The sequence below is a fragment of the Cavia porcellus genome, unplaced genomic scaffold (genome assembly GCF_034190915.1).
Source record: "Cavia porcellus strain 051 isolate PalLab524CR breed Dunkin Hartley unplaced genomic scaffold, mCavPor4.1 scaffold_2, whole genome shotgun sequence".
Taxonomy (NCBI): Eukaryota; Metazoa; Chordata; class Mammalia; order Rodentia; family Caviidae; genus Cavia; species Cavia porcellus.
In genome coordinates, this window is record NW_026947485.1 from 65,041,048 (window position 1) to 65,058,812 (window position 17,765).

The following is a 17,765-nucleotide window of genomic DNA, read 5'->3' on the forward strand; positions in this document are numbered from 1 at the left end:
GCTTTTTTTTTAAGCTCAATTTCATTATTTACTGGTAATATGATTTCTCCCCAATCTATACTTGACTTCTGCTTCAGCAGACAATTTGCTATATTTTCTCAAGAAGCTAGGTATTTGGTTGTGTGACAACTGGGTAGTACATGCACCTTTTTTCCTTCGAGGAGGTCAGGGTCGCCCCTCAGGATCCACTCACTTTGCCAGCACCGCCAAGCATTGGCTGTGGTGCAGGGTTTGCAAAACCACATTTCTCCTTTTTGTCTGCTAAGAGCAAGGGCTGCATAAAGGAGCAGAAGACGGGGTTTCTGGTGGAAAATGCAATGATGGAGACCTCTTTTCCTAGGCTGCACTCAGGGCTTTTGGAGAACTCAGAACAGTATCAGAAGGAGCTAATGGGTACAATACATCCTTCAGGGGCTTAATTTCCTACCAGCGAGCTGACTGAGCATGGAAGGAAATTTTACATCAATTATCACACATACCACTGAGAACTTACTTTCTTTGAGAGCTCTACTCAATTGTTCCATCTTTTCTTTGGCTGTTTTAAGAAGGCGTTGTTCTAACTAAAGGAACAGAAATAAATAATTTAAGCCATCCTCTTTATTTATTCACAATAGTGCAGTTCAGCTCATCTGAAAAGACTTGGGACATACCTGATAACTATGCTCATGGTTTTTAAATCTTGTGTAATAGTGCATAAATCTGTCAAGTTCCTGAAATCGTTTGTGTTTTTTCTCAGCCTAGGAAACAAAAGTCCATAAATGACTTTATTAAAATTGATTTTTTGGATCATTTAAAATTTTTATTAGTAATATGTAGTAATGCAGACAGATTTTTTGATTATTTCATTGAGAAAATAATAACCAATTTTAAAGTTTCCCAGAGCAAAGTCTTACACTTGTATTGTCTGTGCTAAATCTGAACCCACAATCCCATCTTTAATGTTTTATTATATGGCTTGCTGCTATGGATTGATCTGTATCCTCTCAAAATTCATCTGCTGAAGCCCTAACTCTTATGAAGAGGTGTAAAGGTTAATAAGGTCATCAGGGTGAGGCCTATTCTGATAGGACCAATGCCCTTACAAGAGGAAGGGACACTGAAGCTCTGTCTCTTTCTAGGCAATGTGAGGACACAGGCAAAAAGGTGGTTTTCTGTCTGCAAAACAAGATGAGACCCTCACTGACAGCTAGTCAGCTGGAACCTAGATCCTGGGCTGCACAGCCTCTTGAACAATGAAAAACAAATTTCTGTTGCCATCCACTCTGTGGTAGCTGAGCAGGCTAAGATAATTACTGTATGCTATACTGTACTGTCACACTGTTAATATCACGTTAAAATTGCTCTTCAGTTTTTACAGAGGCAGGCTGGGACTGGAATTTTCTGATTTTCATCAAAACAGAAAAGGGAAGACTTGGAAAAATGCAGGGTACTCTGAAGTATAGTCAACTTAGTACTGCATTAAGATGAAGGTAGGAAAAGAAGTGCAAAATACTTCTAATGATATTACGTGGCTCAGACCAAGGTCTTGGCTTAACCAGTTAGTTGTCTTTACCTCCACAGTCATTTCCTTGGACTGCTCCTCCACATGCTGAATGACTTCATAGCGAGTACATCTGTAATAACCTCCAGTGGAAGAACTATGTTTTTTCCATTCTTCAAGGCAAATCCAGCAAAAATCATACTTGCACTTCAAAAGAAAACATGCAGATGAAGTCTGCTATTTAGTCAACCAATATGTAATTACTGAATAATCTTGCCTGTGGAACTAGAAACAAATCTTAAAAGACATGTCCTTCTTCTCATGTTTCTTTTGGATATCTTATTTGTATTATATGGTAAGACGTGGGGAGTAGCTTAAAATTATTGTTTGAAAGGATAAATTTAAATGAAAATCATATTACAAAGTAATCACAAGGAATCATTAAAAGTATCAACAAGGAAGCTAGGCTAGGGATGTAACTCAGTGTTACATGTGGGATGTTCCAGATTCAATCCCTGGGGGGAAAGGGGAAATCAACAGGACAGTTTTCCAGTAATAAAAAACAGGTACTGAATGAGTGTTTCATTTTTCAAGTATGTGGTAATCTTTCATTGACTGGTCTATAGTTCTAACTAGGTATTTGAAAAACTCTGGCAACTTTAGAAAATTAGTTTTAAAACTGAAATAAATTTAAAAGGTTTCTCAGTAAAATAGCTGATATAAAATATTTCTCATTTTAAAGAAAACTTCACTTACATGAAAATTCATTTCTTTTCTTCTGTGTTTATGGATTCTGAGTCAGAAAGATTTTTACATTCCAACTATATGTTATCTTCTGGTACTTTTTTTTTTGTACCAAGGATCGAACTCAGGACCGAGTGCTTGCAAGACAGATGCTTATGTTGCTCAGCTAAATCCCCAGCCCCGTCTTCTGGTACTTTTACCAGTACTTTTGGTAACTGTTTGCTTTTTTAAAGCAACACTGAAATTTTGAACCATTAGAAATCTATCTGGATATGCAGTATACAGCATAAACTTTAATTTTCTTTTCCATAAAGCTGCCCAGAGTTGTCCTAATAGTATTTACCGAATAATTCATGCTTCTCCACTGGTTGAGGATACTACTGCTACCATACATAAACTCCTACACATTATGTCTATTTTCTGGACTTGCTCTATTTTATTTGCATTGTTTGTTTATATTCATAGAGTGCCAGCACCATAGTGTTTTAATTACTGAGGATCTATAATATAGCTTACTATTTGACATGATAGTTTCCTCTTACTGATACTTTTCAAAGTTTTCCCAGTTACTCCAGCTTTGACTTCCCATGTAACTTTTGAAGAAGTGTATCTAACTTCTGAATGAAGTGAGGAAACAAAAACCGTTGGTATTTTTTGTTAGAATCTTTATTTAACAACTCAGTTGTCTTTCCATTTGAGTGTCATTTTATGTTTCTTAAAGAGGGTTTTAACATTTTTCAATGTAAGTCTGGTATATTTATTTTTAGATAAATGAAGTTTTTAAGTATATATTCTATCAGGAAGTGATTGGTATACACGAAGATTATTACTTTCTATACATTAATTTTGTACTCTGCAACTTAGTTGAAATTTTTTGTAGTTTTTCAGTCAATTCTTGTAGATTTTCTAGGCATATAATTATACCATCTGTAAAAAGTGACAGTTGTACTATCTCATTTCTAGGTTTTAAATCCTTCATTCCCTCTTGTCTAAGCTGGCTGATATCATCATCTCGGTGCTAATACTATTGGTGACAGAGAGCATTCTTACGTTGTTCTTAAGTACAGGGAGATTATCTTTAGTTTCTCCACTAAATATGTTAGCTTTTAGACTGAGCGAATTTATTTTTATTGTACTTTTGGAATAAAGAAAGATTGTTCTTTTTTGTTAAATGTCTTTCATTTATGGAAAACATTGGTAGAAAAGATCAGGTACAGCCACAGCTACCTTGACACAGGGCTGTTCTTGTCTTCCTGGGATAAACTTTTCTTGATTAATTACTCTCAGTGTGTTCTACTGGTTATGTTTGCTATTCTTTGTTTTTCTTTTTGGTCCTTTTTAGTATCTTCTTTGGATGTCTGCATTGTTATTCATAAGTAATTAGTCAATAGTTTTAATTTTTATAATCTTAAGTGGCGTTAAGGTTAGATTCACTTTATAAAAGTAATTTTTGAAAGTTTCTTAAAAATTTTTTTAAAAATCCCAGGAACAGTTGAGGTAACCTTGGAATTACATGCTTTTTAAGACTTGGTAGTATTCTGTTGTAACTTGGCCACTTTCAGAGTGTTGAAAGAAGGGAGATCTTCAAGGAGGTCTAGGGTAGAGAAGATCTTTGAAAAACTCTTCTGTGGGAATGAGTATATTTGGATTTTCTCTCTTTTAGGGTCTGTTTTAATGAATCACTTTTCCTTACAAAATTCATTCATTCAAATCTAAGTATATCTTCCAGGGTTGAGCAAGGATATTTCTTATTATTTGCTTCTGTGATTCTCTGATTATTTCTTTTATTTTTCATATTGTATATATCAGCTCCCTCAACTTATTACTTAACTTTGGGTTTTTCTTATTGTTTCTTCATAAAACTACTTTTTTGTGGATTTATTTATTATTGTACTGGTTTTCTTTACTAACTTGTTAATTTTTAAAAAAAAAACTCATTGGTCTGTCATTTGTTTTTCTTATTTTTCACTGTTTGAGATAAATAAGGGTGTACTTATTTGTGAGCACCGCTCTAGCTATAGCTCTCAGGTTCTGATAAAATTATGTTTTCATTATTTATGTTTTATATGAATTCTTTAATTCTATTTCCATCTCCTTTTTCACTTCAGTTATTTGAAAGATTTAGCATTTCTAAGAGAAAAGCCTTTTGTAACTTATTTTTAATTTCTATTTTATTCACCTAGGAGGAAAGAATGTTATTTTCACTGTTTTCTACTTTTTGGAATATAATTGAGGTTTTCTTTGATGATCTATGATCACTTTTTTTTTTTTTTGTAAATGCTGCATAGGCACTTGAAATGATAGCACAGTCCACATTTGCAGACAGTTTTGATATATATAAAAATAATGTATATTTTAGTAACAACCAAATATTATCTTCTAGGATAGAGACAAAATACAGAACTTTAGTAGGTTTTCATTGCTTAGTCATAGCATATAGTTTCATATGAATCAGACAAATCATTATAAATGATTTAAAATGTTTAACAAAAAACTTTAGTCAACAAACATATTTGGGGGGAAGTAAGTAGAATAAACCAAGTTTTTAAAATAAATAAATCTTGTTTTAGAGGACCAAATTTGTCACTCTGCTAAAACGCTGAACATATTTGATTCCAGAAAGCAAAAACTGCTTACTGAATAATATTGAGGTATTAATAAAGTGTTAAAAGTGTTAAAGTATGGATTCAACTGTACATAACATGTTCCACCCACACATTTAAATAATGGTTTAAAAGTACTTGATTTTGGGGCTGGGGATTTAGCTCAGCGGCATAAGTGCCTGCCTTGCAAGCAGGCAGTCGTGAGTTCGATCCCTGGTACCGATAAAAACGAAAAAGACAAAAAAAAAAAAAAAAAAAGTACTTGATTTTGCGGTAGCAAGGTTATTATCTTCAATGTTATAAAAACTACTACTTTCAGTTTCTATTTTCAATGAAAATACTTCAGACATTAAGACTACTACATTTATAGGCCAGGTACTTAAATGATTTAAATGCAACAGAATTTTAATCAAAATCTGTTTTAAGCTGGATTACTTTCATGTCATCAGTGTAATTAATTCATACAAATATTTCCTTACTCAACACGTATCATTAAGAGCCAGTAAGGAAATAAAGGTAGTACAGGAGTCTAGCTTAGCTGCCAACTGCTGATTTTTATGTCAATCTGCACTTCCTCACACACCTTGGTAGTCTACAGCAGATTTTCCAAGGAAGGATGGGCATGGAGAAAAATATTGATGTTGGACTAAAATGAGCTGAAAGAATTCTGGTGCAATCCTCAGCTGAACTAATAAGGATGTCTGTGTATTTTGCTCAGGACACTGCACTAGGTTTCTCTTTTTTTTTTTTTTTTTTTTGTACCGGGGATCGAATTCACAACCATGTGCTTGCAAGGCAAGCACTTATGCCACTGAGCTAAATCCCCAGCCCTGCACTAGGTTTCTCTTTCTGCCTCTTAGGGAATCATTATTGCTCACTAACTCAATTCATTTACATTAACTTCATAATAATCCAGACTCGCAAAATCATTTGATAACTGCCATTCCTTTGTAATTTAAAATAATGATTACTAAGCTTTAAGGTCAAATATTGTAGTTAATCTTAGAACGTATTGACAGAAAGTATTTTACTGAAATCTTAATTTGAGTTTCTTTTGTATTTCAATTTAGAAAAAATTACATTATTCTCTCTGTAATTTTAAATACAGATGACACTTCTCATTTAAAGGAAAAATATAGAATATAAAAAAATTCTAAGACATAAGTTTACAAATGTAGGAATGGATTAATGAATTGTTATTAAACTAATTCTAGAATATTCATTTCAAACATATGACAGTTTCTTTCCGAGGAACAAAAGCAGGAGGATATTTTACTAACTTTCATTTCACTAAAATAAATTATTTTTATTAGCTTATTTTTCAGTCAAATGGATCTTTGTTGGCATTTTCATTTTCAAGACAGTATTAAATTACTTATTTAATTGATGATGTCATTGCAAGTAATGCTTCTGCTTTGGACTGACAAGCCAAGATTCCAACCATAAAGCACAGAAAATATTCTTTGCCTTCTTACCTTAGCACACTGCATGTGATTGCAGCCCTCATTCTTCTGTATTGGAGACTTACAGTTAGCACAAGGCTTGGAGTTAGTTAACAGCCAGAGGCAGTTGGCTGCGTCCTCATACGCTTCACTAACTCCCACAACTTTGGGATTTTAAACATAAACAGAAAAATCAATGACATAGTATACAACTTCAGGGTGAAAAAAAGCACAGATTTTTCTTAGCAGACTGTCTCTCCATTTGAATCATAAATTAATTTTTCCTATTAGGATCTCTGGCAAAGTTTTTAAATGCTTAATTTTGAATAGCATAATCATAAGTTAAACTATTCTAAGTGTGCCATATTTCTAAAACTTGGTTTAAAATTGTATCCAAATAAACCATGAATGAAACCCAAAATACTGGTTACTGGAGACAATAATTTTTTAACTAGGTCAGTTACAAACATAATTATCAGAAATTCTCCATCATAGTGAAAAGCATAAGATAACAACCTTTTTAAAAAATCCATGATTACTTTAGATAAATTTAAAATGGAGTCAATAAAACATGCCTAAAATTAAACTTATTATTTCCTCCCAACCCTGCTCCTTGGTAAATGATCGCCTGTCTAGAACAATCCAGGAAGAGTGTAATCTCCAACACACCCTCCTCTCTCCTTCACTCATGGCATCCCATGAGGGGTTCTACCTTTTCCTCATAGCTGCTTCCTATCCATTCAGTTTTTTATTGCTTTAGCTAAGGACCTCCACATCTCTTGCCTAGACAAGAGAGCATGGAAAACCAAGCATCTCCCCAGCTCCTTCCTCCTCCCATTTCCATCTATACTGCCTACACAGTGATCTTCAAAAATACAAATCTGTTTAAAATCTTTTGATTGTTCCCTATCAGCTACCAACAACTGTAAGATAAAAATCAAACTGCTTTAGCAAAGAATACAAAGTCCTTCATGATCTGGTCCCTTGCTTGGCAAGTTTCTTGTACTCTATCGCCATTAACAACTTTTACATTTTATCTCTTAAATTCTTATCTATCCTACTTGGGATTTCAGTCTTTAGGAATGCTATGGTTTTTAAAGTTTCTAACTTACATTTTATAAACTCTTCCAGTGCCCCAGTGGAGGGACTTAGAGGCTGGAGAAAATTGTAGATACACAATTTAATAATTACTTTTTCCTGCAAGAATTCCAGGAATCAACTTTCCTCCTCTAGCTCTAAGTGCATCAGGGAGTCCTATCTTCTTCTTCTTCTTTTTTTTTTTTTTTTGGTCAGAAAATCACTTTAGTTTCATTGAATGTGACTTCTCCAATCAAGAATTTGTTTACATGAAGAAGACAGTTTCAAAAAGGTGATGAAGGCAGAAAAAGAATCTCTGAGTCTGAAGATTATAAGGAAAATTTGTCCAACTATTAGATATAAGCCCCTGAAGAGGGAAGCGGTATAAAGATTTGGGCAGGGCTGGGGATTTAGCTCAGTGGCATAAGCACTGTTCGATAAGCAGCATAAGCCATTGTGAGTTCGATCCCTGGTACAGATAAAAAAAAAAAAAAAAAAAAAGATTTGGGCTGAAAACCCTGGGCAGTGGCTCCATTTATGAATTGGAGGGGCCAAGCACTATGAGAATCTTTTATAGCAGTAAAGAGGTAGGACTGTCTTGAACCCAGCAGGCCCATCTACCTAAGTTTGATTTAGTAACACAACACTGTTGGACCATAAACACTAGTCTTAATTCCAAACAGCAAAGAGAAACAATAGCCACAGCACAGTGACCAGACTCAACTCCAGCTTTAAATACACTCAGTTTGATGAGGGAGTTGAGGGGAAGAATTCCCAGGTATCTTGGTGGGTGATCAGAGTTTCTGAAGAAATTTAGTATACTTATGGCTAATAGTGTCTAACTGTGGAGGAAGTGCTGCTTACAAAAGATACTGCTTTAGAACCTAATGACTAAGTATGTTTCATATTTAAAACATCTAATTTTTGTTTAAAAGTAGGTCTTTTCATTCTCTTTAGCATCGACATTATTTTTAGCTCTAAAATACTAACATATTCTTATGGCTCTTTTGTCCATTGTTATAGTAAATAAAGCACAATGGCATTAAAACAAAGCAGCTCTGTGGCCTGCAACATAACAATTTTTTTCTTCTTCTCTTGGAGAGAATGCTAGCTCTTAACTGCATTTTAGTGGACTGCATGAAATAAATCATATTCAGAAAAGAACCAAATATTACCATAATAAAAATTATGCTGGAAAAATGCATTCATTTTCAGTTCTCGTGTTTATTATACATATTTCTCTCTTTGTAATGCTATTCTAACATTGTGACACCTAATCTCCTTTCAAACTTTCTGTAAATCTTTACTGATACTATCAAACTCTTCTCCTTTCCTAGTCACATGTCTATTTTATCTTGACTTTCTTAAGATAATCTAGTGTGTTTAGGTCTTGTGGTTAGAAACATTAACTTCATTTAGTAAAGCATTAGATTATAATAGAATCTAAGATCATATCACTAGAATCAAAATGTATGCAAGTGAAAATAGTTACTTGTAAAGCACTGAACTTTTAAATTAATATCCTGAATTATATGCCATAATCATTAAATGTGTATTATGAAAGAAACTGATCTGTAAATTAACTATCATTTCACAAAATATATAACCACTACTGCTTCTTGCTCTGCCTAGATATAATAGAAGTAATTTCAATACTTCAAACACTACTTAAATCTTTTTTTTTTTTTTTTGGTAGGTTCCAGCAATCAAACTCAGGCCCTTATGCATGCCAGGCAGGTACTGTACCACTGAGCTACATCCCTGACCCTATTTAATCTTGAAAATGAATTAATTCTTTGAGTTGATTTAGCAAATTTTCTAATACTGTTGCATATAAAGCAAAAAAGGAAAAATGCTTACAATCAAAGTAATATGTAAACTTAAACAACATTTAGTTATACTTTTTTGGAGTATCATTTTTGAACATGTAATGAAGATACTCTAGTATTATGATTTCCTTATTGTTCCTTTAAACATCATCCTAAATTTCACAAACCTAAGTGGCTGGTGATAGTAGCTTTCTGGTTACTTTATTTCAACGAGAAGCACACATATTAGCTCAGAAAGAAAACTCTTAGGTGACCCTTGGCAAACAGGGCTCTTTCTGCAGTTCTGGCTTTAGCTTCTTTTCTGTTTTCAGGCATCTTCAGACTCTTTTCTAAAATTCCTTCATCTTTCCAAACCAAAATTCCACTTTGGCTCTTGAAGGGTGATCTTCAGTTTTTAATATGTGGTCCCTCTATCTCTGGCCACCAGAATAATCATGAACACCATTTTCAAGTTTTTCTCTTCCTTTCCTCTTCTTATGAGAATCACTATCATGCGCAGAGATACTCTTTTACAAGTCCCATCTATAATCTTTTCTCACTGGCCAGGTCTTTCTCCTCCTATTACCTTACAAAAACTTATCTGTGGATATGGAATGCGCAAGCCAATTTTAAAACAATAAGGAATAACTAAAAAACAAAACCTCGAAATACTTGGCTTATGTCTCAGATCAGATACTTTTGGCTATTCTTTACTCAAGAATTAGATAGTATGGCACACTAATTACTTCTAGTACATTAAATCTTCTCAGCAACCCTAAATTTATAAGTTTGTAAAATTTCATCTTCTTACCTCTCTAGCACACATGCCACCTCACACTGCTTATCTTGCTTAAGCTTTCATAGCCTCTCACTTGGACATTCTCATGCAACCTCAGATAGTGCTTCTATAGTCCTTGATTTATCATCCACACTTTTGTTTGAGTGATCTTGCTCAGCAATCACATCTTCTCACTGTATCTTCCTGCACTACTGCACTGGTTATACCAGACTTTCAGTCCTTGAATATGCTTGCTGTTTCATGGCAATACCTTGCCCTTCCTGTTCTCATCATTATGAATAACACTGATCAGCTTTCAAGCTGTAGCTTAGGCATCAACTCTTAAGAAAGAAGTGTTTCATAATTCTCTCCCAGAGATAACTGACCTGCCCCTTGTTTTTTCCCTCTCCCACAGTTTATTACAGGAATGATTTTCTTACACAGCATTTAAAATCTGTATCATCTCTAAAATATAAATTTCAAGAGCACTGAAGGCATTTATTTTTGTATTTTCACATATAACAATATAATAAATATTAAACAAAAAGACCCACATGAAATTAATTTTCATTTGCATTAATCTGAAAGAAAAGAGCTGTTTTAAAATACTTTAAGAAATTGGAAATTACTGCAAAGCATTATAGTTATTTGTTAAATATGGGTTTAATTTAAAAAGCAGTCCTTCCTGGCACGATGGCCCATGTTTGTACTTCCAGGACTCTGGGGAACTGACATAGCAGGATCACAAATTTGAGCCTAGTCTGGGCAATTTAGAAAGACCCTGTCTCAAATTTTTAAAAAAGGGCTAGAAATGTAGCTCAGTGCAAAGGCCATGGGTTCAACTGTCAGTACTGGGCGGGGGCAGAGGGGGGAACTCCTGAGAAACTCAAACCCATTTCATCACTGAGCATGTATTTTGTGTTACTCAATACAATCTAATATTGGCCTTCTCTGTAGTGATGGATCAGTAACATCACCTAATAGCATTTCTGTGAGGATAATAAAATAGTACATTTAGAGGAGTCTCAGTGACAACAGTTACAAATAGGCTATTTATAAAATAAATTTATAGTATCGCATAATAGTGAAGAATTTATTTATCTTACCCTTCATTGAAGTTTTACTGGAAATGAGAACTTTTCAACTATAGGTCATATACTAGCCCCGAGGCACAGAAATGCTAGATGACCCAACCTAGGCTAAAAAAAGAAGGGCCAAAGAGTGAAGGGTAGAGGCTGGGGATTTAGCCCAGTGGCATAAGCGCCTGCTTGCAAGCAGGCAGTTGTGAGTTCGATCCCTGGTACTGATAAAAACGAAAAAGACAAAAACAAACAAAAAAAAAAAGAGTGAAGGGTAAAGGTGATCTTTATTTGCCCTGTTTATATTAGGCTGGAAAGTCTAATTGGAAAAAATGGGAGTTTTCTATGATTCCTCTTTCCAAGAGTCTATGATGTCCAAAAGGATGCTGCTCAGAGGAGCAATGCCAACATGGGACCTTGCACATTTACAAATTTGAAAACTAATTTTTAAGTAAACATAAGAAATAGGACTACAAGTAAGGCAGGGACTCAGGAGGCTGAGGCAGGAGGATTGTTGTGAGATTGAGCCCAGCCCGGGTTACAAAGTGAGCTCAAGAACAGCCTAAACTGCATAGTGAGACCCTGTCTCAAAGAAGACCAAAAAAAAAAGAACAAAAACAAAAAAAGAAAAGAAAAGAAATAGAACTACATTTTATTAAATGCCATTAGGAACTATGTAGCCCAGCTATCTAAAATTTCTCTTACGTTCTTCTGGTTTCATTTCAGTTATTTTTTGCAGCCAGTTTTTCCATGTTTGGCAGTCACATGGCTCGTGTGCTTCACCAAGGCACTCCCTAAGGAAGAAAATAGAAAGCAATTTAAACATATTCATCAATATCAAGGTGAAAACAATAGGTGGGAAATATTCTTCTAATTTTAAAGTTGTAAAAACTAAGGCACAATGATGAGATATGAAGTATTTCAATAGAGGAAATGAAAATGTGATTCCAAAGCTTAATAACATCAAATCAGTTTTCTTTGAAATCAGTAATTAATGTATATATTTTAAAAATTCTAAATAAGATTGCCTAATATTTGTGATGCTAGTTTTGTGTGACTAAGCTGTAGAATACTTTTATCAATTGAGTTTTATTGTAACTAATTCTTTAAATTCTAGCTACTCAAGGTATATTCTTCAGCAAGCAACAATGTTACTACTTATGGGCTTGCTGTATAAGTAGAAGAGTGGGGCCCATGAAATTTAGAGATTAGAATATGCACGTCATCAAAATTATCACATGACCTGGTCTGCATTTTAAAGTTTAAGAAGCAAAATGTTTTCAGTCATATTCTTACAGTTATTTTTAAATCCTATTTTCCCAGTAATGGTTAGGGCAATCTAATTTTCTTTTTATTGGAATTTGATAAATTCTGATTTAAATAATTAACATTGATTTATCATTTATAACTCATTTCTATATTGTCTATATTCTATGATTATACAAAGAAGTCAAGTGTCAAAAAAACTTAAGTCGTTATAAACTGATCATCTTATTCAATGATGCTCTACTGCATAGTATAAAGGTCATTATTCCAGATAACAAACTATTATTTTGGTGACAGAAAAACTGAAGCTTCACCTTCATCATTACTGTCATTATAAATAATGTTGTTTACAAAAGCTAGATTTGTTTAGACAAATTTTTATAATATAAATTTGTTTAGAAATATGAACTGACTCAAGTAGAGAGTTTTACAAACTAAGAGGTAATATTCCCCTAGGAAAAACCCATTCTATTTCACACTCATTTGGAGGACTAATATTAAAACTACAAAATAAGTATGGATTTGCAAAAATTAGAACCCTTATACATTGCTGATAGAAATGCACTAATGCAGCTGCCATGGAGAACGGTTTGATGGTTCCTTATAAAGTTAAACACAGCTACCACAGAATGCAGCAATTTGAATCTTAGGTATACATCTAAAAGAACAAAAACAAACACGCATACTTGTGCATTAGTGTCCATAGACCCATATAACAGCAAAAATGTGGAAATAACTTAGTGTCCATGAATAGACGAGAGAATAAACATTTGTGATATAATCACACAGTGGAGTCAAATACATGAGGAGTGATACTTTAAACCATGACCCAACATGGACCAACATTCTAAACTATAATACCACATGTTGGGTGAAATAAGCCAGACATAAAAGGACAAATACTGTAGAATTCTACTATACTGGACACGATGGTGCATGCCTGTAGTTAATCTTGAGGGTGATGCAGGAAGAGCATTTGAGTCTAGTAGCTCAACAACAGTCTGGGCAACACAGTGATACCACCTATCACAGAAAAAAAGGGCTAATTTACAGAGTCAGAAAGTAGAATAGGGTTATTAGTGGCTGAGGAAAGGAAGATGAGCGATTATAAAAATTTCATAGAATGTGAAGGGGTGGTTGATGAGTCATAAACACAATTAGTGCTACTGAACTACACACTGAAAAATGGTTTAAAAAAAAAAAGAAGTACCCATTATTTACCTTTTGAGGGTAATATCCTTCCTTTCCTGATTTATTACCTAACTGGTGTTTGGAAAATATTTTTTATAAGTGGTTTCATAGAGTTCCTACTAACATGCTGGAAACTTAACAGTCAAAAAACATTGGGTTGTTTAAAAATGAGAGCGGATGTATTATTTTTGTGGAAGTGCATATAAAAATTAACTCTGCTTTCTAAAATGTAAGGAATGTCTGTGATGACTTCATTTGGTATGCTGTACTAGCACACAGAAGACTAAGAAATATGCTTTAGATCTAGAAACAGTGTTTCCATATGGTGCTTAGGTATACACGCGGGAATGCAGAATTTACATTATTCACAACTCAGTAAAAAAATCTGTTAATTATACTTCAATAAAGCTGGAAAAAAATCTTCAGATGCAAAATACCCTAATATATATGCAGTATCTAAAACAAATAAATGAACAATGTAATTAAATTTTTAAAGTTTTTTTTTTACTTGGAGATTAAATAGCATATTTGATCTTCCCCTCTCCCCAAACAAATAGTAGTACAGTGATTCTATTCTTAGACCATTTTCTTCTCTTTTCTTTTCTTTTTCTTTTTTTTTTCTTTTTTTTTTTTTTGGTACCAGAGATCAAACTTAGGACCTTGCACTTGCCAAGCAGGCACTTGTGCTATTGAGCTAAACCCTCAGCCCTCTTAGACCATTTTCTAATAGAAAAAAAGAAGCATGTAGAAAAATGCCTAAAGCCTTCAAACTGAATCTAAAAAACCAGCACTATTCAAAAGGTCATAAGCAAACTTCTCAGCACAAACCCTTAAGTCAAGAAGAGCCTGGAGTGAAGTATTACAAGCCCTAAAGGAAAATAACCTCAGCTGCGGGTGGTGGTGCACCCTATAACCCCAGCACTCCGGAGGCTGAGGCAAGAGGATCATTGCGAGTTCAAGGCCAGCATGAACTACAAAGTGAGCTCAAGGCCAACCTGAAGCGCACAGTAAGATCCTGTCTCAAACAAACAAACAAAAAAACCAAACAGACAAAAAACAAAACAAAACAAAAAACCCTCCAACCCAGATTAATATAGCCCACAAAACTATCTTTCAAATTGATGGAGAAATAAGATACTTTCATGACAAAGAAAAACCTTTAGAAATTCATGACCACCAAACCAGCACTACAAAATGTTCTGAAGGACACTCTAGAAAGAGATAATGAAATTACAATTCCAAGAATCCCAACAGAATGAATCTATCTGGCAAGACCAACAACAGAGGAGAAAGAAAAGGAGCCCATGATAGAAAAAATAACATGACAAAGATAACTCATGTATATAAATTATAACTAGTAAGGCAAATTGTTTCAATTTACTAATCAAAAGCAGCAGGCTGGCAGAATAGATTAAAAAGCAAGATCCAACAATATGCTGCAATACATTTAATACAGAGAAATTCATAGACTGAAACTCAAAGAATGTAAAACAACACTCCATGCAATAGGAACCTGGAAAAAAGCAAGGGTAGCCATTCTATTTGCAGACAAAGTGGATTTCAGGCCAAGGCTAATTAAGAGAAACAAAGGAGGTTATTAAATCCTTGTTAAAAGAACAATGCAAGAGAAAGAGAAAATAATCATAAATATATATGTACCAAATACAGTGCACTCAACTATATAAAACAAGTATGAATGGACATGAAAAATTAAATAAACACTAATAAAATTGTAATGGGGGACCTCAGTACCCCACTCTCATAAATAAACTAGACAAAAAAACCCAATGACGAAATTAAAGAAGAAATTAGACAGTTTCTACAATTAAATAATAATAATAATGTGAACTTATACCACACAATGCAAGCAGTCCTACAAGGGAAATTTATAGTACTAAATCAGAGAAATAGAACGAGGTCAAAATAACCTAATGTTATAAACCTCTTCTAGGAAAAGAAGAGCAAGTCAAGCCCAAAGCTCAGATAGGGGAGGAAATTATATAGATTAGAGCAGAAATGAATGCAACTGACACCAAGAAAATAATACAAAAATCAATGAATCAGAGAGTAGGTTCTTCAGAAGGCTAAATCCAATGTCAAACCCTTAGCCAACCTTATCAAAAGAAGGAAAGAAAAGACTCAAATCCAAACAGTCGAATGAAAAATCCATGCAGTTAAGAATGAAAATGGTGAAATCACAATGAAACTTGTAGAAATCCAGAGCATTAACACCTATTTCGAGAACTTGTATTTTAATGAAATGGAAAACACAGAAGAAATGGGTAATTTCTAGATACATATGAATTACCAAAACTGAATCAAGATGATATAGATTCTAAATATTAGTCAATGAAATAGAATATGTAATTAAACTACTGAATTCTACAAGAAATTTAGAGCAGATCTAATGCCACTTAACTCTTCAAGCTCCTTTTTTTTTTTTGTCTTTTTGAGACAGGGTCTCGCTGTGCAGTTCAGGCTGGCCTTGAGTTCACTTTGTAGCCTAGGCTAGTCTTGAACTCGCAATGATCCTCCTGCCTCAGCCTCCTGAGTGCTGGGGCTAAGCCCGGCTAAGCTCCTTAATGAAACTGAAAGGGAAGCAATGTTCTAAAACTCATTCCTGTAAGCTAGCAATACCTTGATACCAAAACCAAAGATGGATTCAATCAAATAAGAGCTCTACAGGCCAATCACCCTAACAAACATAGATGCAAAAGTCTTCAATAATATATGCCCGACAGAATGTGGCAAATCATCAACAAGCTTACACACCAGAACTAAGCACAATTCATCCCAAGGATGTAGGGAAGGTTTGACATATGCACCATATGAACAGAGCCAAGGACAAAAAACACAGGATCTCAATAGATGCAGAGAAGGTGCTTGACAAAGTACAGCATATATTCATGATAAAAACCCCACAGAAAACTGGACCAGATGATCTTTAACTCAATCTGATAAAAAGAATCTATGACAAACTAGCAGCCAACATCATATTAAACAGACAAAAACTGGAAGTTTTCACTCTTAAATTAGGAACAAGATATGGACGTTAATTGTCACCATTCATATTCAATATGCAAATTTAATATGGAAACTTCAGTTGAAGCAATCAGACAAGAAAAGGAAGGGAATAAGGACAGGAAAGGAGGATGTTAAATTATTATTTGCAAATGACATGATACTCTACATAGATGATTCCAAAAATTCCACCAAAAAAGACTTCTAGATTTAAAAAGCAAACTCTAGTAGCATAGCTGGATACAAAATCAGCACTCAAAAATCAATGGCATTCCTGTATATAAATAACAAATTCTCTGAGAGAGAATTAAGGAAACCACACCTTTCACAATAGTATCCAAAAACAAACAAACAAATAAAATACCTAGGAATCAATCTAACGAAGGAAGTAAAAGACCTTTACAATAAAAACTACAGTACTCTGAAAAAGGAGATTGAAAAGGATATCAAAAAATGGAAAGATATTGCTTGCTCTTGGGTATGAAGAATCAATTTAATGATAATGCCCAGATTCCTAAAATTGTTATACAGATTTAATGCAATCTCAATCAAAATACTGGTAACATACCTCACAGAACTAGAGAAAACAAGTCTAAGATTCCTTTGGGACCAAAAGAAAACTAGAATAGCAAAGGGAACTCTGGACAACAAAGTAAAACAGAGGGCTTCACAGTTCCTGACTTGAAACTATACTAGAAAGCTACTGTGATAAAAACATCCTGGTCTGGCAAAGAAACAGACCTGAGGATCAATGGAGCAGACTACACGATGCAGAAACAACCCCAAATGCACTTAGCCACCCTATCTCTAACAAAAGAGCCAAACACCTTCATTGGAAGAAAGATAGCCTCTTTAGTAAATGCTGCTTAAAAAAGTGGCTTTCCATATGCTGAAGACTGAACCCATATCTCTCATCATGCATTGATCTAAAACCAACATTCAAAGATCTCAACATTAATCTGTCATTAGAATATGTACAACTCTTCAAAATATAGACGTAGGCGAAGGCTTTTTGAACAAAAATGTGATTACACAGGAAATACCACAAAGAATCAGCAACAGGAATCTTACCTTATTAAAAATCTTTTGCACAGCAAAAGAAAGTACCCATAATAAAAAGACAACCCACTGCATGGGGAAAAAATTTTGCCAGCTGTTCCTCAGACAAAAGACTACTCTTTAGAATATACTTAGAATTCAAATAAGATCCCCACCAAATTAAAAGATCCAATTAAAAAATGGGAATCTGTCTTTTTTTTTTTTTTTTCCTTTGTAC

General features: G+C 34.1%; 1 protein-coding gene across 6 annotated transcripts in view; it reads right to left on the reverse strand.

Moving 5' to 3' along the window:
* The window catches only part of Ankib1 (ankyrin repeat and IBR domain containing 1), a 177,575-nt gene that overhangs the window by 14,907 nt on the left and 144,903 nt on the right, over positions 1 to 17,765 (reverse strand). For all 6 annotated transcript variants that reach the window (XM_063242858.1, XM_063242827.1, XM_063242820.1 and 3 more), the window contains 5 exons: positions 11,717 to 11,805; positions 6,303 to 6,433; positions 1,553 to 1,687; positions 651 to 737; positions 494 to 560 (listed from right to left, as the gene is read on the reverse strand). In XM_063242858.1, coding sequence (XP_063098928.1) covers positions 494 to 560; positions 651 to 737; positions 1,553 to 1,687; positions 6,303 to 6,433; positions 11,717 to 11,805 — 509 coding nt within the window. The remainder of the gene's footprint in view (positions 1 to 493; positions 561 to 650; positions 738 to 1,552; positions 1,688 to 6,302; positions 6,434 to 11,716; positions 11,806 to 17,765) is intronic.